At 37.8% G+C, this 26,825-nt stretch overlaps 1 protein-coding gene across 2 annotated transcripts in view; it reads left to right on the forward strand.

Moving 5' to 3' along the window:
• Window positions 1-26,825, forward strand: part of LOC116772960 (homeobox protein homothorax) — a 153,205-nt gene that overhangs the window by 113,174 nt on the left and 13,206 nt on the right. For both annotated transcript variants that reach the window (XM_032665292.2, XM_032665293.2), the window contains exon 11: window positions 5,783-5,859. In XM_032665292.2, coding sequence (XP_032521183.1) covers window positions 5,783-5,859 — 77 coding nt within the window. The remainder of the gene's footprint in view (window positions 1-5,782; window positions 5,860-26,825) is intronic.

Genomic DNA, 26,825 nt, shown 5'->3' on the forward strand with positions numbered 1-26,825 from the left:
TTGTTGCCGCGTGTAACTCCTGACATTATGGACAAATAGTGTAAATTTTACAAGCGAAGTGTGACAGTACACGACGGGAGCCCCGCCAAACTTATGTCACCGAAGCCCCGGGCGCTCCGCCCCCGAACGAGACCTCCGCCCAAGACCAAAGGTCAAACAGCAACCATTTAATACCTATCCCATTAGTTCCGAGCGAGGACTTAACGAGCATCACAATAAACATAAATACCGTTCAATAAATATTACTAATTATAAACATCGTCATAAAAATCCGATACCGATTAACAATCACTTCGATCGCATTAATCGGTTTCTAGAATGACGATTATCAAATAAATATTACAACAGTTAACATTGAAATGCCGTTGAAACGTATCGGACACATAAATTAAACGAACGCGGCGTTGATTAGCGGAGAGTCGTAAATAATATGAGATACACTCTTGATGCATCGTAACCATAATAAAATCGTCTTCAATTCCAATATTATACACATACGTGTATAATTTGTATGTTTACAAAGGCCACATTAAATTAATCCTCGTTAATACGCTATTATTCAGGATCCGCGTAATTTAATTGTACAAAACAAATCAGTGATTGGCCAAACTGTGTACGGTAACGGTTATCAAGAACGCACACAGCTCTCGTGAGCGTCTGTTATCAGTGTGACAAATTCCGCATCTAGCCTGTATCGATGGATTGTAAATCATGGGAGCGGTCCTCGTCGCTTGAGTAATGTTCTCAGCTCGGAGTTTGTCTTATTCGTTATCTCAGTGACGTATTCTTACACGGCTTTACTTTTTATCACAGTCTAATATAGCATTAAAGTTCATTGTTTCTTCGTTAGGTTGAAGCCCGGGATATTGTTAAACTTTCGGCGTAAAACGCGCTATGGCTTACAAAAAAACTAAAACTATTTTATATATAGTGATTGTAAATTTGCGTATCCTACACGAGGAGCTGTTGACGGCAGCACAATAGCTGTTTTGTGTCGGTTTTTCAGTTCGGTGTATTTATTGCTCGCTCGTATGCAGGACTAAATTGACATTCAGGGTTGCGTAGCTTAGGGGCTGAGCGGGTTCTGTCTATACTTTTCATGGCTTTAAATACATCGAAAGAACGATATGTGTGTATATAAATTTATTCATATCATACATGACGTAGATTTAATATGAGATATGGAATGAGCAGAGTAATTTCCATAACTCCGTCCTTAGTCCTGGCTGATGTTGTTTATTTCATTTCGCCAGCCGCCTGGTTGTGCGTACACCGTGCAGTCGCGCGGGTGCCGGTCTCTTTGATGCCTATTGATATGCTAAGTTCTGTAAGTGACTACATATTCATCGGCTTTTTGTACACACTGTGCGTTTCTGTTCCGATGCGGCCTGTTCCGCTCGTGATTAAAGATTTTTTTATTAATTCGCAAGCCATGTAATAGACGTCGTAATAATCTGTTGCGTACTTTGCTACTTTTTAGTTCGTGTAAAAGTATTTAACTCGCCAGTTCGAAGTGAATTTCGTGTGTTAACGTTAAACTAAGACACGTCGGCTCAAGTGGTCCATTATTGAAATTAGCGCCACAGGACTACAATGGCATTGTAACCTGGTGACGTCACAAGCCCAATTCCATCAAAGAGACATCCATGGTGAGTTGCGAACTATCTCATTTCCTAGCCCAGTTGTACTTCCGAGCGCCGTCACTCCATCCGGCTCCACAGATTAGTATCAAGGTTTGACGTTTCACGCCTTTGTCTCTATTGGTTCATTCAAATGCAGAAGCTCGCTCGATTTGATATTCTAAATTAGATCTGTTCCGTATTTTCAATAAAGTCTCCGCTCACTGTTGTTCGAAGTTGCATTTCGATGTAATAAAATAAGAATTCTCTTGCAGGATATTTCTCGTACACAAATAAAAGCTTTCAACTCAAAAAAGCTACTATTTTGGAAGGCTAAAGTGCGGACGTTGTCCATTACGGATTTGCATAATTCAGCCGGTGTTCCGCGGCACGGTGTCGCTCGTTGAATACTTTATCTGCTCTCTCCGGTAAAATGTTCCGAATATTGGCAGGTGTCCTCCGATTAATCTTGCTTTTTTAACCAAATATACCTGTTAATTCCGTACCAATTGAACGCGGCGTATTGGATTTTATTGAAAATATTCTGTGGCAAATTTAGTTTTATTTGTTAGTACGACGAAATAGAACAAAAAAAAATCTATCTCTGCGCATTTTTATGAAAAGGTACTTATGAAAACAAGAAAAAGCAATTCACGTTCAACTAAAGGGAATATTTCGCACATAAACTAGGGTAGCATAAATAAACAAGGCGCTAGAAACAGTGAAATACAGCCGGCTGGTAATAGTGCCATCCATCTGGTCACATCTTCGATAGGGTTAGTACAGTTCCACACCTTTATGCGTCCCCTGTGAGACATAACGGCCCCATACTCGGGAGCTCCGTTTTTTTGACGTCTATTTGTGGTCGCCCTTTTCCCTTAACGGCTTCTTTGGTCCCTAAGCGAATGAGCTGAGAAGATTTGAATTAAAATTAAAAATTTAATCTAATTTTAACCCTGCTTAATTGAAATTACGACGCAATCAACCCTGAATGGGTAATGTTTTAGTTAACAAGGCTATATAAATACTTGCTTTCCTTTATCACACTTCTTTTATAACTTAACATACGTAGGAGACACGGATGTTCTGAATTATGAAAACCTTTATAATAATAGATGTCAAACACAGGAGCAAGTCGAAACAAGTGTACCAGCCCAAGGTATGCATATTTCAACTCAATCTGAAAGATCACGTCCACTGAGGGAAAAATCTAATATATCAACGTTATACGCGTTGCCGTGATAAAGATTTTGAACTAAATATTATATTTCAGACGGAATTTTCAAGATAAGCAAGGGGATGAATAATTTAACGATTCCCACTAAAGCAAACTGTTTTAGTCCAATCTCATATTCCTCTTTTATTTATTTGAACTTTTTATTAATTTTTAAATCATGACAAAAAAAAAATGCATTAAGATATAGGTAAGGTGCGTCGTATCATAAAAATCTCCTCACTCCGTGAGCCCCATCAATCGTGTGGCCGAATTTAAAATCACCAAGCTCCTAAACATATTATTATTATAATGGCGCGACTGAAATTGTAAACTCACACTGAATTATGAAACGCAAATCATTAGGGAGTACAGATACATTCGCTTCTGAATTCTTCAGTATCCGTTGAGATGGGTTCGTCATAAAATATTGCTTTTTATAATAGTCCTCATACTAGTTTCTGTTATTACCTTTACAGACACTCTCGTCACTTACATTTAGCTTCTGCCGGCAGTATTTTGTTTTATGATATTCACGTCTTCCGCACATCAGAATTACCATACCTCCCCAGTACCCCATAGATTTAGGCGCCAGCAAATGGATTGTTTCTCTTTCATAGCAAAATAAAATTTATAGTCCCGTGAATTTTTCTTGCCTCCTATACTTTTGGGGCTCTTTCTTCTTACGTTCCCGATACCGGATTTATCGCTAACTTATGCCCGGTATAATCGTGGTTTTAATGCAGTCGTGATTTACGAGAGGGAGAATACAGGATTGCTTTCGAAATTTGATATCTCAATAGAGGTTATGACACCCCGGCGCACGCTGTCGAACGACAATAATGGCTTTTGGGATAAAGGCAGGACAAATTCGACTCCCACACCAACTTAGTGTTGTAACCGAAAACTTGTTAATCCGTCATAAACAAAAGATTTTCAAATCACAAATGCAGCACGAGCGTTATATAAACCGGTAAGAATATTAAAAATAATTGAGGGACGTACAAAAACGCGAATCCCCGTATAAATTTGACAAACACCGTTACCGTTACCTGGCCGGCTCTGAGTTTATCATTTTCCTGTTTTTATGTTGCCCTTAATAGGCATCATAAATTTTTGATAATGTTTTTTCGATTTTCGAAGTCTCGCTGACGAAAAACGTATTGTGTCCCGATTGTTTTCAAACCAATCGTAACATATGCGAAGTTATCTCGAGTAGTTATATCTATAGGATAAGATTTCTCATATAGATATTTTTAATTTGAGAAAATCTTAAATACGAATAGCAAATATGAGTAATATAAATAACATTACAAAGCCACTAACGCAGGAAACGATCCAATACAATTAGTCGATCTCAGAGCGATGTAAACATCCTGATAATACATTAGTGCATTAGTCGAGCGTATTGTAATAATAAACAGACCTCCCTCAACGATACTCTATGTACACACAACATAGCTTAGAACGGTTCACATACATCACAGGAACTAGCGGACGTTAGGAAATTTAAAAACTACAAAAAATCAAGCTAATAAGATTATAATTGATAAATTGGATGAACTAAATAACATACGTCTGAAGTGTTACGGTTATGAATACATCTGCGTGATGAGACGTCTCTATACAAATGTTCCGTAGACAACAAAGAGCAAGTGAATGTGAAGTAACGTTCAATTCTGGTGAACTAATATGATGTCATTGCGGTTCAGTTGTGGGACGAGAGAAGTCGACGATTTTCTCTTTAATTAAAATAGATGCGACGCTGGGCTTAGTCTGTGAGAGCAATAAATACAGCGGTTCGGACGCTAACTGACTTACAACCTCTGACGAACTATTCAATTAACTCCCATGTTGTAATATACATTTTTAAACGTCCGTTTTATACGAGGTTTAAAGTAACGGCCGAGATCATTGCTTTACGAGCGACGACATAAAACAGGGCAAGTAATTCGCCCCATAACACTTCCCTTTCACGACGCTGCAATCTTTTAACGCGATATTTTCGCTATGAATACATTACAATGTGTTCCTTTACATTCACAAAGAAACCCCGATTAAGGAATTGTTTTTATTTATATATAAAGTATTTTTCTATGTTTATATTTATTCGTAATAGTCTCTGTGAGATCGCGTGTTCAATATTCATTCGACGGGCGGTCAATGTTGCACTAACACTTACTCTTTATGCAAGTTGTCACGATTTCGCCATTTATATCCGAGCTGTCCGGATAAATCATAACAAAGCCGCATCCACACAATGGTGCGTTATGCGTTCGCGTACGATACACTCGTAACGGCTGACGTATCAATTTCCTTGAGAAACCGTCCTTATCGGAGAAATCTGATGTCTTGCGACTTTTTTTCTGTGTACGTTTACTTTGTCTTTATTATTTATTACTTCGCCGTTTTATTGCAAGCGGTTAACAAATCGACCACACGGTATTTGATTCGGAGTTACTCGGACGCGAAACGAATCGTCGTCTGTATAAAATATACGACAATTATAAAGTCTCCATCTTGACGTCAATTAAATCAGGAATCGGAATTAATCTAAGTTGAAAGGACGTTCGCGTTTGGAAAAAATACAAAAAAATATATATGGATATCATAACATTCATCTCAGTCACGTCCCGGTATCGACCGGGGAATCGAACTGGTTAATAATTTACACATACGGTACCTGCGGTTGTACCAGGACAACATGAAATAGAGACGGTCTCCGGGGACGACCCACACGCCAGGAACCAACGTCATTAGACATGTAGCGGAGCCTTTTATAAAAAAAAAACATGCCTCTTATACGTTCAATTATTGTGAGAGTTATTATCAATATTATTAAATTCTATTCAAATTCCTTCAACATTTTATAAGTTTATTTTCAGCAGACATAATAAATCCTTAATTTACAAATGAAATGTTTTCCATATCGTTGTTTTTTCTGTTACAGCATCCGTACCCTTCGGAGGATCAGAAAAAGCAGTTGGCGCAAGATACAGGGTTAACAATACTACAAGTAAATAATTGGTGAGTTATCAGATATTTTTAATATCACAATATTAATTTCGATCATGTTTCTGCTGTGTTATCAGATACATAATATTTAAACACGAACAGTCCTTCCACGTGAAACCGACGTGAATATATATTGAGATATTGTGAATAAATCATACAAGTTACTAACAGGGCCGGCATATCCAATAAATATAAATTAAAAATATATCTACATAAGCGTATACAAATTGTATTATAAAACTGGAATAATATAGCAGAGCTTCTAAATAGTTTGTAATTCTCTGATACCTAAGTAGGTAAGGACACTTCATGATTATCTGAGCCGGCTGGCATTAAACATGGCGTTTTATGATTCGCCTCGAACGCCTCGGTATAAACAGGCTTATTAACGTTCTGAAATCGGATGAATAAACACTAGAATGCATCACAAAAAAATTATTAAAAGATAATAAACGTCCAATTAAATATAAATAAAAGCACAGTCTGATATCCTATTAATATACAATTATATAAAATTTGGTATTCCGATATGCATACATTAAAATAGAAAGGAGACCGGTTCGGGATCTTAGATTTAAATTCCAATGATAAACTCGATTCCCATCGACACATGCAATTTGTTAATACCTACGTGTTTTTAGCGCGTGGGTGTGACTGGCGCATCACGGCATCGCCAATAAAATGTACGACAAATTGACCATCCGAACACCAGATATGGCCTCGGCCCTTTTTGTTTTGCGATGCGATTTATTTATTATTTAAATACGTTATAATTTAAGCGTACGGGTGGGCATTTACGAGCGAGTTTCCTTTTTGCTGAACAATGGACCAGTAGTTCGATTGCATCACGGTTGCCGGTTATAAATCTCAATGCTCTTTCTAGTACCACACTCTTTTTAGTTCGCTCTAAAAACGTGAGCGTATCAAAGGTTGGGACGTTTTTTTCTTTCATTATGTTCTGGCGACTGAAACGTTCTCTGGCGTGTCAAGATCTACGTAGAGGCTTCAAAAGTGACGGGGTGAGAGGTCGCGCGGTCTTTGTCTATTAACTTTATAACTCCCAGCGGCCATGTTCGCCTGGTACCGAGTCATAATTACCGACTGTATTCATTAATATCAGTGAATCGCAGCTCCGAAAAGAAATAATTATAATACAATTAACGCTGTTGAGAGCATGCTTGTAAATCAAGCGTCATGAGTGGGGGGAGGGTTAGTTCATCCCTTTATGTAAACAGGTGGCTGAACCCCTTCTGATAGCACTTGCGGCATCTCTGGAGAATGTTTACCTTCAATATTTGATGAGCTCAGCTTTTCGGCAATCAGGAACGCGTTAATGTTTTCGGTCGGATTGTTTTAATATTATTTAAAGGCTTATTGTTTGACGTAATGCGATAATTGAATCCAGTAAACCGACCTTCACGAGCTTATGGGGCTATTATGTAAATTTTATAGATAATAGGAAATTATTCAAGCGCGAGTCGCTCGACGCACATTACGGGATGCAAATGTCCAAATGTCATTATAAACACAAGATATTCGCTGGCGGGCGGGATCGCTCCCGGGATGCCACGGGACTCTGTCAAATTAACAAACGCGCCCCTAATTGGTATTGTATGAAGATGCAAATTCGAAGAACACTAAGAGCCGTCTCGTATTGTCGGAGAGCGGTACATGTAATTGATAAGGCGGCCCGATTTGAATTTCAAATTTTATTTTTCATTCATACCTCCGGGGAGTTTCCTTCCTAACTTCGTTTCCTATTTCGTTTCGTTCGCCTTTTGTTTATAATAAAAGTGGCAACACAATCGCAGCACAGTGAACACTCAACAAAATTATAATCTAACCAGAATCTTCACTGCTCCGGCTGGTTCGATATTAAATACACATTTTATAAGAATCGTCAAAACGAAATCCAGAGTCAGCTAGATTTATATATGTTATAAACGGATGTACAAAGGCCACATAGAATCGATTCTATTGATGGGCACAATGGCCGGGGCTTATTGTCCGGCTAGGTTAGGCTAGGCTAGCTTCGCGACAGTTCAGATTAGCCGGCTTACAGGTATTACTCTTGATTAGTGGCCAATAGATTGTAAGTGGGGATGAGTGTTAATTATTATTAAGTCGCTCTCAGTAATATCTCATTTAGTGTCGATTATGTTAAACTTACGACCTTCAACAGATAATATATATATCATCATTACCGTTATATATATAACTATTTATAGAAAAAAGTTATAATGGGTTAAAACTAGATTGGATAAAGTAAAGTAAGGTTGTCACAGCTGTTCGGCTCTTGACGCGGGATTTGAAATAAAGCCTTGTTTCTGACAATCACAGCATGTGCGATGTTTTTTAAAGAAATACCAGCGGTTCATAGTTAGGGATCGTCTGCCCTCGAGCCAGCTATACGACCGCTGGATCCGGTTGCACCTTCGTCATAAATAAATTGTAATACAAAAAAATTAATCATTATTACAGTAATTTATCTTATAAACAAAGGAATTAGAATTGCCCTAAAGTAATTGTATAGCAAGTGTTATCATCTTAAACAGCCGCCGGGCACCGCGAGGGGCTGGAAACTCAAATTGTCCATCAAAAATCAGTTGCCTCAGTTTACGAGCCCTGGCCGTAAAACAACTTGCGAACACTCGGTTTAATACCCCTGGATGTTTCCTTTACTCCGGATAAGATCTTTAGAGTGATCTCTAGTTTATTTTTTTTAGCGGCTTATTTTTACGCCCTTTTTAGAGGCTGTCGTTTGAATCGCTATTTTACTTCCGTTATTCTAGACACAAATCTTTCGAGTCGTATGTACCTATGTATAAATCATTAATTTAAATTAGAATAATAATTCACACGCCGTAATCAGAACGACGTATAAGCCTCGCCGATCTCATCATTGTTTCCCAGAAGACAATACAGAATAAAAATTTCCTTCGATCCATTTGCCGCTATCAAAATTGAATCTTAAACCGATACAGCCCCTCCACGTATTCATCTGAGGCCATTGGAATCCATTCGCAGTGAAACAACAATCAAATCACGCCGCAATCTCCATACCATAAAAGAAACGCACTATTTCCCGTTTACTACACCTTTGGCGATGTCGTAACTGGCACAGAACACACGCGTTCCTATCCGGGGCGTTCTGTGTGCGTTCGTATTGCGTCTTACCAGCCCGTGTGTTATAATTGCTTAGTTTTATTATCAGTGGGTGACATAAGCGATGGGTTAATTGTGTCATTCTTATAAATAAACTATATAATAATAAAGTTTGATTAAAATCTGTTTAGTTTCATGTTACAAATGTCAGAATATGCTCAGAATAGCGTGGCACATGAAATATTTAGTAGGAATGTTATAACGCGTACTTCTCCCCCGTATATTTGCATCATCTCTGATAAAACATCCATTCCGGAGTAATCGAAAGCTGAATTTTCATCAGATTTGTATCTGGGGTGAACGAGCCATTCTCAGTTGACGTGACGCCTCTTGAGTTTAAGACGTTTGCTTTATTTTATACAATTGATAGACTTATTGCTCGCTTCTACGACAGACTGAACAAGCATTTATAATCCTTAACAAAACATTATTATTAGATGTTAATTTTTTGACGATATTTCGTTAGCATTTTTTTATATACATTTTTCATTTTGATATACTATTTACTACAAACATATTTAATCTCTCGCACTTTAATCATAGCTATTCCAGAGCATTTTTACCTCGAAGGTTATAAACATTGCCCTAACGACTAATCTATAACTTCAATACAAACCTAACGACATGGACATCAAACGTATCCGTCTATAATAATGCAAATGCCAAGTCAATTTGATCGTGGCCGACCTTACGATGTAACGTCAGGTTAAAACGTAATTACAATAAAAACAAGCGTTGAATTAGACACAAGAAAACAATTACCCATTATGAGGCTATAACAATTCACGGGCCAGCCCCAACTCGTCAAAATAATTCATTTTAATTTTCTTTACGGTCTAGTAAACCTTTATTTTACGATGTACTACGGTAGATAACTCTGGGGGCTCCCTTAAAGGCTTTCACTCCCCTTTATACCCCGTACCCAGATACCGGGATGGTCGTGTAATGCTCTATGTCGAGAATTTGATATTTGAATGATTTTATTGGTTTATTACACGCTGTTTTGTTTTACGATCGCTCTCAATGTTTCTTAACTGCTGTTTTAATTGTACATTAAGACACACCGCTAATTATTCCTTAAAGCAGTCCTTTAAACGTGTTGCGTCGATCGTTTTTAAGGTAAAGGTTTTTTAAATATATATATATATATATCTTGGTAAAGGTATCTTTCTGTGAACAATTCCAAGACCGTCTCAGTCTTATTCTTATCTTGGTAATATTAATTATAATTAAAAGGGCTCTCCCACTAAATAAATTATGATGAGGTATTTTTTCATTGTATTTTTAATTAAATTTTTCCTCCCTTTGTTTTCAGGTAAGTGGTTTTAGCTGTATTTTTGCATTTCGAATAATCTCGGTAAGTAGTTCCATCTGTACTGAAATATCCCGGCTTTGTTTGATTTACATCACAAAGAAGTATCTGAAAGAACGGGTCCGTCGAACAGCGGACATCGAAAACATTCAGCCGGTTTTAAAACTAATGAAAATATCCTAAAAAGGAAATTCATCTGTAAAAAACTACAGAAATCAAAGAGCTCAAAAAACTTTATCAGCGGTGGGTCATTAAAAATGGTTTCAAAATACCGAATATAAGCAGTAATTTTCGCGAAAAAAGAAAAAAAAAAACAAAAAAGTCAAACCCGGAGCGCACAAAGGCTTTGACCAAGCCCTTTCAGTCTCCCGGCATCATGGCGTCATTTTTCACCGCTCCGCCATTTATTTTATCTGTGCTAGGGTTCTGTTTCGAATTTCGAACATCAGCTGTTGAGACGCAGAGATTTATAGCCAGCCTCATTCATCTAGAACAACTTCGATTTGAATTTCTTTTTAGTATTTCAAACGCGTTCCCGTTTTTTTAATTAACCGTATTGTTTTGTCATTTTAAAAATTTCGCAAAAAGTATTCGGATATCTTGCAAGTTATAAATACAAAACAAATCAATAATAAACCCCTCCCATGAATGTGACTCCCGGCAATTGATATCACGATTAAAATATAATAACCTTTTCATTACATATAAAAACATTTTTACTACTTATTTATTCGCCACAAAACACAAAATAATGTGGCTTCCACGAACAGTTTACAACCACAAAAGATAATATCATAATATAATAATGGCCACGTAAATTATATTACTATTTATAATCCAATAACAAATATTATAAAAATATGAGCTATAAAAATTAAAATTAATATTTAATATATATGTGTGTTTGTATATAATCTGATAGGAGCTACCCTACATTCGTTCCACTCTCTATGGAGGGTCACAACTCAGATTCTGCATTTCCCTATCTCATTTTCCATTTGACAAACATCATTACATCTTCCGGGTCCGCCCGCACCCCCGCGCACCCCTTGCACCCCTCGCATCCTCCCCCCACTCATCCCTCACCGCTCTCATATATTTAAACCGGCTTACAAAATTGTGTATACGTTAGTATCGCAATAGCTAATGATGAATGTTTTTTTTTAACTTTGATTTTCTGTAGCCGAATAAATTCTACTTAACTTTGACAGCCTTGAGAGAATTTTTGACGAAATAAATATTATTTTTACTTTATTTTTAAATTTTACATCATTTGATGTGTCTTTGTTAAATTAGTTTCTGCTATAGTTTGTTGGAAGACACGGCGAATATTTAATATTTGAAGTTTGGTAATAATTCATGTAAAATACATACATACATAATAATAACAAAACTAGCTACCGACACGTAGGTACATCATTACGGAACGCTCGCAGCCCCCCGTTATCTATTGCCGGAACATCCCTTGCAGCTATAGTGATGTCACACAGACCACCGAAACATCGATATTCGATAATATAAATCACAAAATCATAAAATCTGTAATCTCATATAATTTACAACATTTTTCTCGTTTAAATTATATATTTCTTAATAATACTATTAGTTATACAAATATGTAGGTTTTTATGCGATGACGCACGTCACTCGCGATGACAAGAATTTAAATGTCATCGCATTATAAGTTTTATTTCTGTTGAATTTAAATGATTCAAAGGAATTTTATTTCCGAATAAGTTATTCTGTTATGACATAAAGTTTGTTTGTAGCATACACAAAATAAAAACGCTCCATTGAAGAATTCATTTAGTATATATATAGTATAAATTATCGATGTTAGTGTGTCCCATCACTATCGCCGGGAGCTCGGCTGCTCCGTGTCTGTTTGTTTGAGAGCAATCTGCTTAAATTGTTTTAAATGTTAATGCTATCTGTGAAACTTAAACAGCGTACAGATGTTCGTACAATGAATAAAGTATACAAAATCGCTCTCCTTCCCCGTATAAAACTCTACAGGTCTCAATATCTTTCTATAACAAAGTCCTCTAGATTCTCGCTGACGAGATTCACCCTACATTTTCAGTTTATGACATATTAGTGAGATGTCAGACTACAGACGTTTACTGCCTCGTAAACAGACCTCTGAACACTTGTTGACTTTATGGTCACATTACGGAGACGAGTTTGAAACTCCCTCCTTTTTATAGACGACCCGAAGATGTTACTCTTAATGAAGATTATCGCCAATAAATAAATCATAAGATGAACTTGAACGAATAATACGAATTGTTTTATTGACGTTCCGCTGAATCACGGCCGTGTAATGGACATACGCTTTGTAATTAAATGCACCTCGCAAGATATGAGACCCTGGTACCTGGTCTGTAACTTATGGGGCCCGGGTTAATAGCTAATATCGCCTAATGACCGTCTCCTTGAAGGTAATGCCCCACATGGGAACACAACGAACACCTCGCGCTTATATTCTCCGCTTACAAACTAATTTACAACTGATGATTCTCATACTTAAACGCCTATGTGTTTGTGGTTCGTGTGTTCGAACGTCCAACCGAAATTATTACGGGTGACAACAAATCAATAAACAAATACTGACCCAGTCATCAACACGGTGTTTGCCAATCCAGAGATCACAAGGCAGTATAATTAACGACATATTATCGCATCCAACGCTACGAGAAGATCACAACGACCAAAAAAGAGAGTCAAAGCGCAAATGAAATCTATTAAGTGGATATGGAACTGTAAATCAATCTCAAATTATAACCGACCCGTACCACGGCGCCTTCCCGACACGGTCGTCCCGAATAACACGTCAAGCCAGCAGACGTTTTTACATCGGAAGATTTAATTGCCTATAACATTACAAAGGATCTCGTTGTTTTCACAAACCTAATGATTTACGATTCAATGTTTTATAAATGCAGACGGCATCACTTGTGAAAATATTTATTTACTACCGTACGGTGATTTAGGACCCGAAGATGTCTTTGATTTTTGTAAACGTCCTTATTATTCTCTAATCTCGACTCGTTAATAAATCTCTTCGGTTTGGAATTAACGATGACGCCTCCGTTTTATAGAGTATAAATGACTTCCAGCGATAAACGAATATAATTTATTTATGTACTGCATTGTAAAATTCTATTTATAATAATTTAATAGCCAGAACGTTGAATAGTTATACTAAGGTAAGACAAGACACATTCTGGCGCTGTGAGCTACTGGATACACGGACAGCCAAATATTGTGAATGTATAAACGGTATTAAATATCAGAAGCAAGGAAAAGGTTTATTACGATCTTATGCAAATCGTTGATAAGCGGAATAGTAGGAGTAGTCGCTCTCCATTCAAGAGACGGCCCTAAAAGGCGAACCCCGCTGGGCTTGCAAATTGCGACATGTCTTTGTTCTCCAATAACAGAAGGTAACTTCTAGATACACCCAGGATACTACACGGATAACCATCACGTTATTGTCCGTGTACCGCTTGTGATAGCTTTATTAATGACATACCAGTGTGTTTATTAGAACAATCAGTTTTCGATGGTCTAAATCTATTTGTGGAATAATTATGAGGAATCACAAAGGCTATTTTGTCATTACGAACGCAATTTTCAATGCCTTAAGCAATACGTTTATAATGTGCCAGACGTAGCATATTAGCTGGATAGCCTCGGTATATCCTAGGTCGGATATATTGCAGTAATCGCCTCGATTACCACTCCTAATTACCTGGCTTTTGCTATTACCGTGTATTGTCGGTAATCAGTTTCTAATAGGAATATCATTAGGTTTTAGAATTAAAATGGACACGATGTTAGCGTTTCTATTGTGAAGTACGCGACGCGTCTCGTGGGATACATATATTATATATTTTTTAGATCCAACATAAATATTAATAATAGGATAAAGAAACAATCCCACCCATAAAAACTATCATGGCCGACGACTGCTGGGAGCTAGAATTCTTAAGATTCACCTGCCACGTAGGCGGTAATCATTAGCACACCATTGGCCATCACCATCCTCCTCCCCCCATAATTACAACGATTACGGAGAATTACAGCGAATTACAACGATTACGCGGACAATAGTGTGACAGGTGGATCTGTTTAACATAATGGCGGCGGTGTTGCACTTCTGATGATAACATTGTTGACCTTTGCCTCTATTCTCTCACAGCTATTTAAAAACAAATCTTGTACGTTTAGTATCTTCGGTTATATTCATGACTCGTAAATCCGAGACGCAACTCAATCAAATCGTATCCAACAATAGGCGACATCAAATAGAGTTGAGGCAGCGTTATGGTCGACCGCAAAAATTATCCAATTACATCAGCGGGACGTAGCGCGTGCGTAATCAAAAATAATTTGGAGCACCGAGTACCTTGAACTGTGAACTGCGGAGCGGAGATCCTGCGTTAATGTGCCCACCTCCAAGCAACCGACCGCAAATTGGCTCGTTTGGACGCTTTGCTGAGTTTACGCCAAATGTCAAACGTTATATTTTTGTGTCGTGATTAACATCACAATGTGGTCTAATTGTCTGCCTGTTATTAGTTGGAAGGTCAGCTCCGGTTTCTTTATTGTAAACCGCATAATTACGTTCGTGTTGACCGATACCGCTCAGTGCGGCGAGTCGTTGCGGGTCGCGGCGAGTCGCGGGCCACGGCTAGCTCGGCGGCACTCGTGAAGGTGTTGGTTTTCCTTGACGTCGGTGAGCTCGATCGTCCATTAAATATTTATAACGCGTCTCCCATTACAGTGTAGACTTTGTGAATAATTAACGTGACTTACACAGAAATAACTCCTCATGAATAATGATATATCTAATCGATAGACTAATAGAGCGATACGTGGAAGAAATTATTAAAGTTTATTTAATATATTCTATACGATTATATGGGACACGAGGTGATTAGTTTGATACTGTCGGAATACAAAAACGGATGATATTGTATGTGAATTTCCTTTAATACGTAAAAGCACGTAGCAGGGTTTCAGTAGGTTTCAGGTGCTAGTTTCCCGGACGCGGAGTGTGCGGTAAATTTTCCGGATGCCTTACCAATGATTTCCTCGGAGACCGCCGGCCCAGATACGGTAGATTCCGAAGCGATAACACTTTTCGATTCCTAGCACTCCGGGACCTGAATATATTGTGCTTAAGATCTAATAACGCTAAAATTCATAAATTGTTTGAGAAACGAGAAAATAATCGCTCTCTTAGTAATATTTTTAGATTATTTTTATTATCTGATGATAAAGTTGTATATGCGGTATATAATATCAATCCCCTGAGATGTCCTGGTCTATCCTGGATATCAGGAAATCTCGGAAGATCTGTGATATTCTATACTGGATAAATTGGATTGTTCTGACGGATGAAGCGGGCTTCCATTGAGATGATTTCATCCGGCGACTTCGGTGGTCCGACGGAAATAAATACTACATACCTACAAATAATTAATTTCTTACAGAAATAACAAATAAATAACTTTGTATTCAAATAATATAATAATTAAATATAAAATCTACATGTGTTTTTAATAAAATTTAAACTTAATCGAAGTGAAAACGTTACATAAAAATGAGTACGAATAATACATCGAATTTTATGACAGGGTAATAACATTATATATGACCTCGCCATGCAACGGTATACTTAGTACAAGCATTTAACGCGGATCCGCCCGGTTTTACTTCTTCCTATCTCTAAGACACTTTACTAAAATCGCTTCAAATATTCTAACCCGAAAACAAAACTGATAGACGCGCTGTCATAATGTAGGTATAAAAAAAAGTATATTACGCTATTTAAATTGGCATAACAATATAAAATTTGTCATAAATATTTTTACCGATTGATAGTTAATGTAATAAGATTATTAAAAAAAATATATATGCATCAATAATTAATGTACATAAATTTTCTGTATGAGAATTCTACTTTGGCAGTACACGGTAAAGGTTATTCCATTAAAAACTTTTTTAATTCACACAGCGCGCACAGATAACGCAAACGTAGGAACCATTTATGCGTCATATTGAAGGATAATTATTTGTGTAATATCTGTAATTGAAAACGCATCGGGGACCGAGGAAATTGACATGAAATAATAACGGCGGCACAGCGAGGGTGTCTCGTCCGCTTCCTATCCGAGACCAGCGGTAATGAAGGCAGACACTGCTGGACGGTTTTAATGCAGGTGTTAAATATAAAATTTATGAGGTAAAGGAACAGTCCGAATGCTTGTTAGCGGTAATGAGGTGCGCGCGCAGCGATAAATCGGTACCGCCGCCCGCCGCCCGGGGGCGCGTTCATTTGCATCTTTATGTATTTCGTATACTTTTATTTTTTTTAACTCGTCTTCGGCAGATAGGTTCGTCTATCCGCCGCTAGATGGCGCTGTGCTCGGGAGCTCCGCCAGCGCCTCGTCAGCATGATTGGCGCTTCCCTCGCGGCTCGTTAGTCCAACACGCCGCCTGTCACTTTTTTGACAGTTTTTGACACAGACATCGATAGTGAGCGGTCGTTATGATCCAGGCGGGGTTCCTTATCTCGCATTCTGTTAGTTTGTACGTATTTGATTTAGTAGTGTAAGAGCATTGTTACTGCTCTGTTGTTATTATGATATCCGATAACATTCACGTTTATTGAATCACTTGTTGAATTCATCATTAGAATATGCTTCTATAAACAAAAATACATTTATTTACGGTAAAACAGAAATTCCAATCAAAAATTTAAACACGACAAAATATAATATGGAAGTTTTCGTTTGTATAAGAGACGGTTATATTTTTTCCATAATCAGGTGTGTGGAAGTCATCCCGTATTCATGGCCCGATATATCACCAGAAACACGCGGAACAGCGAACACGCGGCTTCCTTGACGTGCAATTACAAAGATAATAACCTTACCTTAACACCCACATCTAGCGCCCTTTTTATTTGTCATCTCTGATTTATTCATGCTCCTCTCGCTCGAAACGAGATATTGTGATCAGTTTAAACATGAATTATAAAGAATTGAAAAGTTGCTTTGTACCAAATCTCATATACGAAGTCTCAAACTTGTGGATGCAACGGATCGGCATACCGTAAGGCGAGTTTGAATGTCACTCGAATAGGTGTCGATTTGGAAACATCCCGTTCCCACGATAGTTCGGATTGGGAAACGAATAAACAATGGACGCGGGCCGGGCTGCGGGCGACGCGTAAACTATTTTGATTCCCGCCAAAAAGTCAAATCGAAAAAACATCCGCCGTGATATTTCTCAACTTGTCAACCCGCCCGCGCTTTTTTGCTGACATTCCGGGCGCTCGCCTTGAAATCTTAATTCGGAACTTTTTAGGCTGAACCTAAATAGAAGCTAATTCATTGATTTGACTGCGAACTATAAAGAATGTCCGTGTGATGCGTCAGATACGAATGTTTTAGCGAAAGTGTACATTACACGGATCGTGCGATATCATATTGGCTGCGTGGAGCGATACATTAATCATTAGTCACCGAGTAACGTTATACGATGCGGGTTGTTATCGTGAATATATTAAAGCAGGGAGTACGAGGAACTGGTCCTCGGGAGACGTACGAGCATCCGAAGGTCACTGGACATTATCAGAATTCGCACGTCGGTTATAACGTAGGAATTAATCCGCGGGTCAGATACTTTTTAGGATCGTGGACCTTGGAAGTTGGATGTCGAGTGTCGATGATGACCGCTCACTCTCACATAAATCAGAGGAACGCGAAAGAGACAGGTGGACGGATGGAGAGGCGATTTTACAAATGGGCGGAGCACCGAGCGCCGAGTTCCGAGCTCCTGACGACAACCAAACAGAAGAGTGAAACGGCTATAACGAGGAGTGCAAGGTGCACTGAGTGCGAGCGGGACGAGGGATAGAGGCTTTTTTTACTTTAGAAAACTTCAGTTCGGAAATCTAGAGAAAAAGGTGGAAATTGCAACTTGTGTTCCGTTTGTAGGTAGTTCGTTACGATCTAAGTAGGTACATCGTCGTTATTGATGCATTCCCGTTCAACAACTCCAACTAATGGATTAAAACACGCCATTTTATATAAAATATTATATTCTGTTTTTATTTCATACTAACAACAGCTAACCGAGCCAGCGGTTTTTTGTTCCGTATTATTAATAGGTGTGTTAAGTTTCATTCGTACAGGATTCAATAAAAAAAGCAACGAAACCTGACACTGACATCATAAATCACTGTTATCTCTGATTTTAATTATGATTTTAATAAAGTGCTATCAACTGATTTGAGACAAACTTGGGTGTTCAATTACCCCGAACGGTACAACATCTATCTCCGAAGACACGTCTGATGTAATAGAAATGAATTCAAAATATTTTTCCCATAAATCTAGTAACAATGTCCGGTGCTGTGCTGGCAACACAATGGGGTCACGTGATCACAATTGAATCGCTTACAAACGGAACAAATTGTTTAATTAAACATGTTTTGAGCAATTTGAGCAATTCGAGCAATTTTCGTATCATGCCCTGAGTGACGGGAGGTCACGCTTTACGGTCACGATCAAATTCAATGGGAAATTACACGAAACGGTGATATGGAGGTAATTTAACAATTAAACTTATTAAACTGGCGTTGTGAGATCATCCGAACAGTTCCTAATATAATTGAACCGTCATTTAAATAATCTATTTGGTTTTTGCTCCACGTTTGTTTCATATCCTAATGTGGATGCTGTCCAACTGACAAATAAGAATAGTGTTACCATATACAAAATCCAATTTAACGCTTTGTTAATATTTTTCTTTTGGATCTATTATAAAAAAAAATACAATACAATTTATAAAAAAGCTAAAATTAGAGTCTTTATAAGCATTCTTGTTGTCTGTCTTGTTGAAAGTATGCACTAAGAACCACTTTTAATGTTCTCACTACATACATAAATCCAGGTAGTTTAATTAACAACTCGCAACTCCCGGCTTTCATTATCCAATTACTGTCACTTAGCGACAGCAACAATAACAAAAAAATTAACAAATCGTAGCATTATTAGCGAGTAAGTAATTTTTACGATACATCACATCAGCCATATGTCAGATTTCACTTCAATCAAACTAATTGTGACAAATAAATTGTAAATGGCACGCCGCGGGTAATAATTGTTGTGTCGTTGCTCGATTTTCTTTACAATTACTCCTTCGATACAACTATTACCATTCAGCGTGTAATTTCATGTCGACGATAGATCGCGAGTAATGACGAATCATTACAGATATTTCGCAATCGAAGCCCGCTATAAAAGTCCCAAGGTTTTATAATAAAATTGTATGATTTTTAATGGAAGTCCTGTTATATGTTTCAATAATAATATACATGTTGCTATTTAAAAAGGTATTTTCTATAAGAATAGCTCTGTAGATGTAGTTGTATAGGTTTTAAGACGTGGCGAGTTCAAACCACAGTCGTTATTTGATACGTTCGTCGAAGGAAGTCGAGATACCATCTCTGGACTCTTTAGAGTTTCTTTGGACGTAATTGATACTAGTTGGGTATATTTTATTTTATTTATTATATAAAAAGGATAGATTAAGTACATTCTAATTATAGTCAAGTTGGAAGATTTAAATTAATGGAAACTTAAAGATTTAAATTTATATATAAAATAATATTCACTTGCTTTTTTTGTTAAATATGACAAAATTACCTAAGTATTCATTAACGTAAACAAAAGTTGAATTTCTGTGAAAAAATATTTTTATTGTGAGAGCTCGTGATGGCAACACTGATGACATTTCTTAAATCAATATATATGACATTTGATTCCCTCTGAATGTGACTTTAGTCCGCGGAGTCGGTATAGTTCTTTCTTTTTTATGATACTCAATGCTTGAAGGCTTAAATTTCTGATGTGATCTCGGACGTCGCATACCAAACATATTTGAAGTTATTTCCAAGTTATTTTTTTCGAGGCCGAAGGTGTTATTTTTTTTGTTCGTCGGGATAAATTGAATCGAACATGGGACGCTACGGTTGGGTATTTTTAGTATACAAAATAGTGATGCTGAGAAGTTAATGAATGAGGGATTTTAATGCTAATTGCGAAGTTGTTAAGGGCCGATATCGTGTGTGCGATGTAAGTGTTGTTGGCACCTCGGGTGCCAGGTTTCTTAACACAACGGTACAAGACAGCCGGGCGAGAATTAAGGCGCTTTCAAATTGCGACGCTCGCTACGACGCTGGAGAATGCAATCGCCGGATACCGGCCATTTCGCTGACTTAAAACGAACGTACTGTTATAAATAAAAGTTCCGCCAACTAAACGCTACACCTGACTCTGGACGTTGCCTTTAGCTTTTAATTGATAATGTTTATTGTATATGTGATGGCAGTGTCATAGATCCATTCTTCCATCCGTTGTATGTTACGAGTCCGTCCTGGACCGTGGTCCGGTCCGCGTCACGTGACACAATGCCCGGCCTGCGTTATTGTCCAACAACGCGTGAAATGCCTTGACAAACGATGACAGCCTCCCGCCAGCCTCCACCTACACCAATTTATGATACCCTATTACGAGATTTAATAGCGATGACGTCACACAACAGAAACACGTTACCGTCCTTTGGAAAAACGACTAGATCGCAACAAAACAATATATTTTACTACAAATTTTAACACAAAACGTACCTGCAATTATAAATCTTATAGTGTATATATTTCTTTTTTGTATTCAACAAAATTCAAAGCAAAAGTAAAAGCTAGATTCCCATTATTCATATTTAAAATATTCCTGCAGCTCCATCCCCCGCCACCTCCAACTCCACGGAGCCTGTACATCATGTGTAAACAGGCAATCTTCCCGTTGTCACCCATCGGGTTTCCTCGCCGTCCAAATATTTGCGGGTGTCTCATAAATTCAGCGGCGCTCGTCCTACCAGGATAACATACATAATGCGCGCTCCACGGATCAGTAAACATATTGTAATTGAAAACGCCGGCATTGTTTGCTCTTTCCGATTTCCGAAACCGAAACAGTCTGGAGAAGCTGCGCTCCTAATTTAGCATATTTAATAGAAGGATATTATCTCTATAATATGACATGAGCCGCGTGTGTGAACTGTGCGCGCCAGATCCATTAATATCAAATGTAAAGTTGTCTTAATAAGCGCCCCAGCTGTTCCGAGGCTGCGTTATAAACTTAGAGTACATTACACATACTTAGCTTATTTCGTTGTTGAATAAACAAACTCAACGAAAACTTGTAAAAATCTAGAGAATGTTTATTTTTCCAACTCATAACAGCGTATTACAATACTCAAGACCAAAAGTACTTCTAAATTTGTAAAAGTCGAGTCTATAATCAATATATACAACGTACGAGCACATACACGTATAATATTATAGCCGTATCTTAAGATAAATAAGCCACATAAGATAGCATCAGGACTCGTCTAATCCGTTTAAATATTCGGGCGGCGTGAGTCCGTAAATCGCGCCCTTTTGTAAGCAGCATCCAGGGTGCAGATAGCCAGAATTAAACTTGAATTTAAAACCATTTTATATTAGCTAAGCTTAGATCGGTCGGGCGCCGCGTGGCTGAGATAAGAGAATTGGCCTGTCAGCCACCATGATATATTTGACCAGCATTTCCATATCCACGCCCGTTCCCCTATTTTCATTTTGTACGTGTCTGCTTCTATATTGCTGTGTGCTTCGGAATTCGCTGTCATCTGTGATGAGGATGACTATTATTGAAATGTTACATTTGACTTTTTCGCATTTTATAAATAGATATTGCTTATTTTAAAATTAATGAAAATTCGTTTTTGACGTCGCAGGGATTATTATCGCTTTTCATAGACGGTAATGTTATACCTCATGCGTTGCCAAATTTTTAATTAATTTCAAGCCTGGTTTAGCTATCGAATGCTGGATACAGTCAAGCCGTCTTGAACCGTGACCTAGAAATATCCATATTTATGAATATCTGTTCCATTATTAATTACCGATAATCGTTTCTAGTGATTTATAGTTGGAAGAGTGGTCAGTTATTACTGGCCAGTTTCGTCTATATGATATAATCTAACAATAAAATCCTTGCTTGCCGTCTCTACATCTGTACACAGTGTTTACAGATCGTTATTTATATTAAATACAGTTCCAGAGTCCAGCTATAAATTCAGGCCTCAAAGGCTAAAATCTAAAAAGGAGGGAAAAAGGTCTATAATTACGAACACTATTTAACTTCATATAATTGTTATGGATTGCCGCAAATTGGTCAATTTAACCCACACCCCCCCTCCCCGGAACCTCCCCCCCCCCCCACCTCACCGTCGAGCGCTGCAACGTGCGCTTTCCGCGGTATCGCGAACACTTAATTCCGCAATCATCGCCTGCCGCAAGTTACGGCGATAAGGAATCAAGCTCTCCGGCACTTTCCGTGTTCAGGCCCGGCTACCAATCAGTGGTCGGACTGTTGTGTCGGAGCTGGTTGAACATAGCGATGGATGGTGGATGCCTTAATCTATCACGTTATTACTGAATAATGCTTCATAGTATAATCTTCAATATATTAAAATAGCGTTCGATAGCAGTTTTCATTAGCTCCTAAGCGGACAAAGCCTTCAGAATGAGTTTGTATCTAACTCTGCGACAATTTATATATAGCATTAGCACAAAGCTTTCACGATACTGGCTCCTAACAAAGCCCTTGGCAGTTTTCCAACCCCTCGCTAGAGGTCGCGACCAGCAGAGAAGTTTTTAGCTCTCCTTCAAAAAGGTTATAGTAATAATTTACTCTTTCGTAAGCTTCGGATACGTTATTTCTACACATATATATTTTAGTACGTAGAAAATTTCCGTTTACATCGGACAGCAGGTGACAAATACCTGAATAAAAAATAAAGGTCAATAAAAAAAAGACAATCAGAGTATTAGCATATAATGTACAATAACAAATTACAAAACACGAAACAAGATAAGTCCCTGGTTAATGTAAATTAAGTCTTAATTCTTATCAGATAGACGTCACAATAGGTTCCCAACCTGACAGATAAAGAATATACTCTGTTAAGAGAGCCATAGATTATAAAACGAATGCTGTCACTTTCTTTTTTTTCAATTGGATATTAACGGCACTGATAAAGTCAGGGCGCACTTAGCTTCAACTTTTTTTTTATCAGATGGCTTACCGTTTGAATTTAAAGGTACGTCAAGAAGTTTTAATAGACTTAAACGCAATCTGATCGTATGGAAAAAAAATATATTGAAATAAAAGTAAAACCTCGTTTATTTTAGTCAGCTATCTCTTACGTGTCATTGGGATTGACAGTTATTTTCGCTATTCTTCTTCTCAATATTTTTATAAGAACTTTTATTGTCGTTTTCAAATGTATTTGGCATTTGATAATTAACTGTTTTTTTTTAAATAAAAAAAAATGATTTAATTAAAAATAGGGTTCCTCTTTATATACTTATCAACTGTAAATTTTGACTACAGTTATATAAATTGTTCGTCCTTTCAACGACAAACGGCCATAGACAACAATTAAGCTTTTTATGAGCAACAACACATTTGCACAATAAATCCCTGGCAGCTAAAATTTTTAAATGTTAGCCTGCAATTACTTTGAATACAAAACAAACGAAGGGGAACCCTTATCAACTAATGACAAGAGTAAGAATCCCAACCGGCGACCACCTGAGCTCTTAAATAATTAAAAAAAAACATCCTCTAAACCCCTTCTAAAACATTCTCACTCTAAAGATAAAAAAAGAAATTATTTTAAATCGTCATCAATATAAATTATGTTTATTCTAGCGAATACGGGAACGCTATCTGGCAAGTAAAATTAAATATTTAGAGGCACATTTTAGAAGCGACACTTAATATTTTATTTAAATATAAAATTTGCATACGTTGCACGGTCCGTCGTTCTAGCGGCGCAACATTCCTCGCAATCAAGACGGAATAAATAAATAAAAAAAAACTGAAATGTTCAAATTGATAAATGTATCGCAGTCAGAGATCAATTAAGGAGAGAAGGGGTTTTATAACAATGTAACTCGGATCGCAACGAGGAACAACACAAACAAAGGAGCGTAATATTTACGTTTAAAAACAACGTAGATTCAAAACGGGATTCATATCTATCCTATTTAGATATTAATCTAAGCGAAAAAGCAAAAGCGTTTCAAAATAGGCAACAAGCTGGCAGGGCCGTCGCGGGGCGGGCTGCGCTGTAATTGGCCATTTATCAAACTGCGAAGGGGTTAGCTCCTGCCTCGGCCCGCGGCTCACAAACAAACACACGGCTCCGACGCCCGACACTCTCTGTTTGCTCACTCAATGTTTTAATTGCCACTCAAAATTACATATTTACTCAATGTACCTAACATACAAAAATGTCACATACGACTCTCAGCAACCGTAGACGTCGCTTGTCAGCTGTCACTTCGATGCTCATATATATATATATTTAGAATAAAAACACATAAGTACACATAATTTTAAAAGCCTTAATTTTTATGTAAATGTATTCATAACCAATACGTGTACACGCTTAAACGAGACGAAAAAGCAACAAAGCACATACATTTGTAATTTTCATAGTTAATTTAAAGCAGGCGGTCGTGCGATATTAACGAAATTTTCGCAAAATAATCCGTTCCCTAAACACACAGGTCATCCCGGTTGATTTCGGATAAACCTCCATAAAGCTGATTAAGCCCGGTTTTAAATTCAGCGTTTGGGTAATGAAACTTTCTTATCAGCCAACCTCCTTGTTTTGAATTATGACCGAGGCTTATTTAAATTCGCCCCACTACCAACTCATGATATCCTGCCACCGACTTAATTACCTATTATTATTATTTACGTACTGTATATTATTTACCGCGTCATATTATAAGTGTACTGCGATATAGTTACGTTCAACAAACGGAATAAGATAAATTTGTCAGGCCGATTTTGATTATATAAAGGGCGAAGTTGCACCCACCCGTATAATTCGCTTTTGTCTATGGTGTTGTGATCGGAAAAGTTAACTTGTTGTCTGTGATGTTTACAGATAAGATTGAAATCGTCCTAGCACTTAGAGTTATTAGGTTAAATGTGATGAAATGTTATAAAATATGGTTGGCTTTTATTACTTTTAAGTACACACTTAAACTTTTATAGCACCTTTTATCTGGACGATTATTAACATCGTAAAATATTCAATGTACTAATTAAAAATATACTTTTAATAGTGATGAACATTGGAGCAGTGCGTAGAACAAGCCGTAAACCAAAAGTAACTGCTTCTAGGATGATCATTACGACCGCTCCGACGCGTGCTTACATACATTTAAACCCTCCGAGCCGATTAAACGCTCGTACTGTAAAATCGTCTCAACCAGAGGCTATAAAAAACAAAACATTACGTCTGGCTAATGGAGGCCGCCCTCATATTTTGATATTTCTTAGAAGATGATAAGCGATACCGAGATAAAAACCAAAACGGCAAGCCGGCAGTGACGCGGCCTCGCCGCCGGATCGCTATGCAAATATATCTCTTAATTGCTTAAAATATCTTTACTACGATCTCTAGTAGATCGTTCACTTGAGTTTCTTTAGTGACAATTATGTTAATAGCTAGCGCCGGTCGAGCGGCCGTCGCCTGATAATATTTTACAATTAACTCGCCAGCGTTATGTCGTTCCTGAACGGAGCGTAATGGCTGCGTTCCGATTGTCAGACAGACGTCATAATCTGGACTCGGGATTTATTCGGAAGCCGGGCGTGCATCAGTTTAAGTTCGCTTATAAAGTCAGCTGCGTCCCGCACCAGTCATACGTTGGTATTAGAGGAGACGCTCGAATTAATACGACGGGGCGTACGGACACCTGCGCCTCGCCCGTTTCTTTCTAAATTAACTCGCTGTACTTGCCAACAATGGACTCCCGGCCCCGCCCGATAAACTTTTGCAATGTTATTTTTTTCCTCCGACGTCTGCGGCGGCCATATTTCAAACTGTCATACTTAATCTTTCTATCAAAGTTTGTTAAACGCGCTAAGAGCTGCACCCGTCTGCTTCGGCAGTCGGGACCTCATCTGCCGGGTGATGACTTTCTAATTTTATATTTTAAATCTTTTGCGATATATTATTACATGCTAAAACAACTCGCAACAAATAAATGTGTTTCATATTATACGAGATTACATTAATATAATTAAGGGAGGCCAACCTCCTCTCCTCCCGCCCCCTATTCGCTTACAAACAAAGGTTTTGCAATAAGATCGTAATGTTTATTAGTAGCGAAATTCGCAACACCGTCGGAGCGAGGCCTAGGAGACTTTAATATATATTTAATTTAAACAAGACGACATTGGTATTCGAAATACGAGTGCGTAATTAAAATTCCCACCATGGCGGCTGGCCCGCGCGTCGCGACAGTTTTCGCGCCAATTTCAACGCCCGGAAATTAATTGTGACAGAAAGA

Source organism: Danaus plexippus (genome assembly GCF_018135715.1).
Source record: "Danaus plexippus chromosome 18 unlocalized genomic scaffold, MEX_DaPlex mxdp_20, whole genome shotgun sequence".
In the NCBI taxonomy this organism is placed as follows: Eukaryota; Metazoa; Arthropoda; class Insecta; order Lepidoptera; family Nymphalidae; genus Danaus; species Danaus plexippus.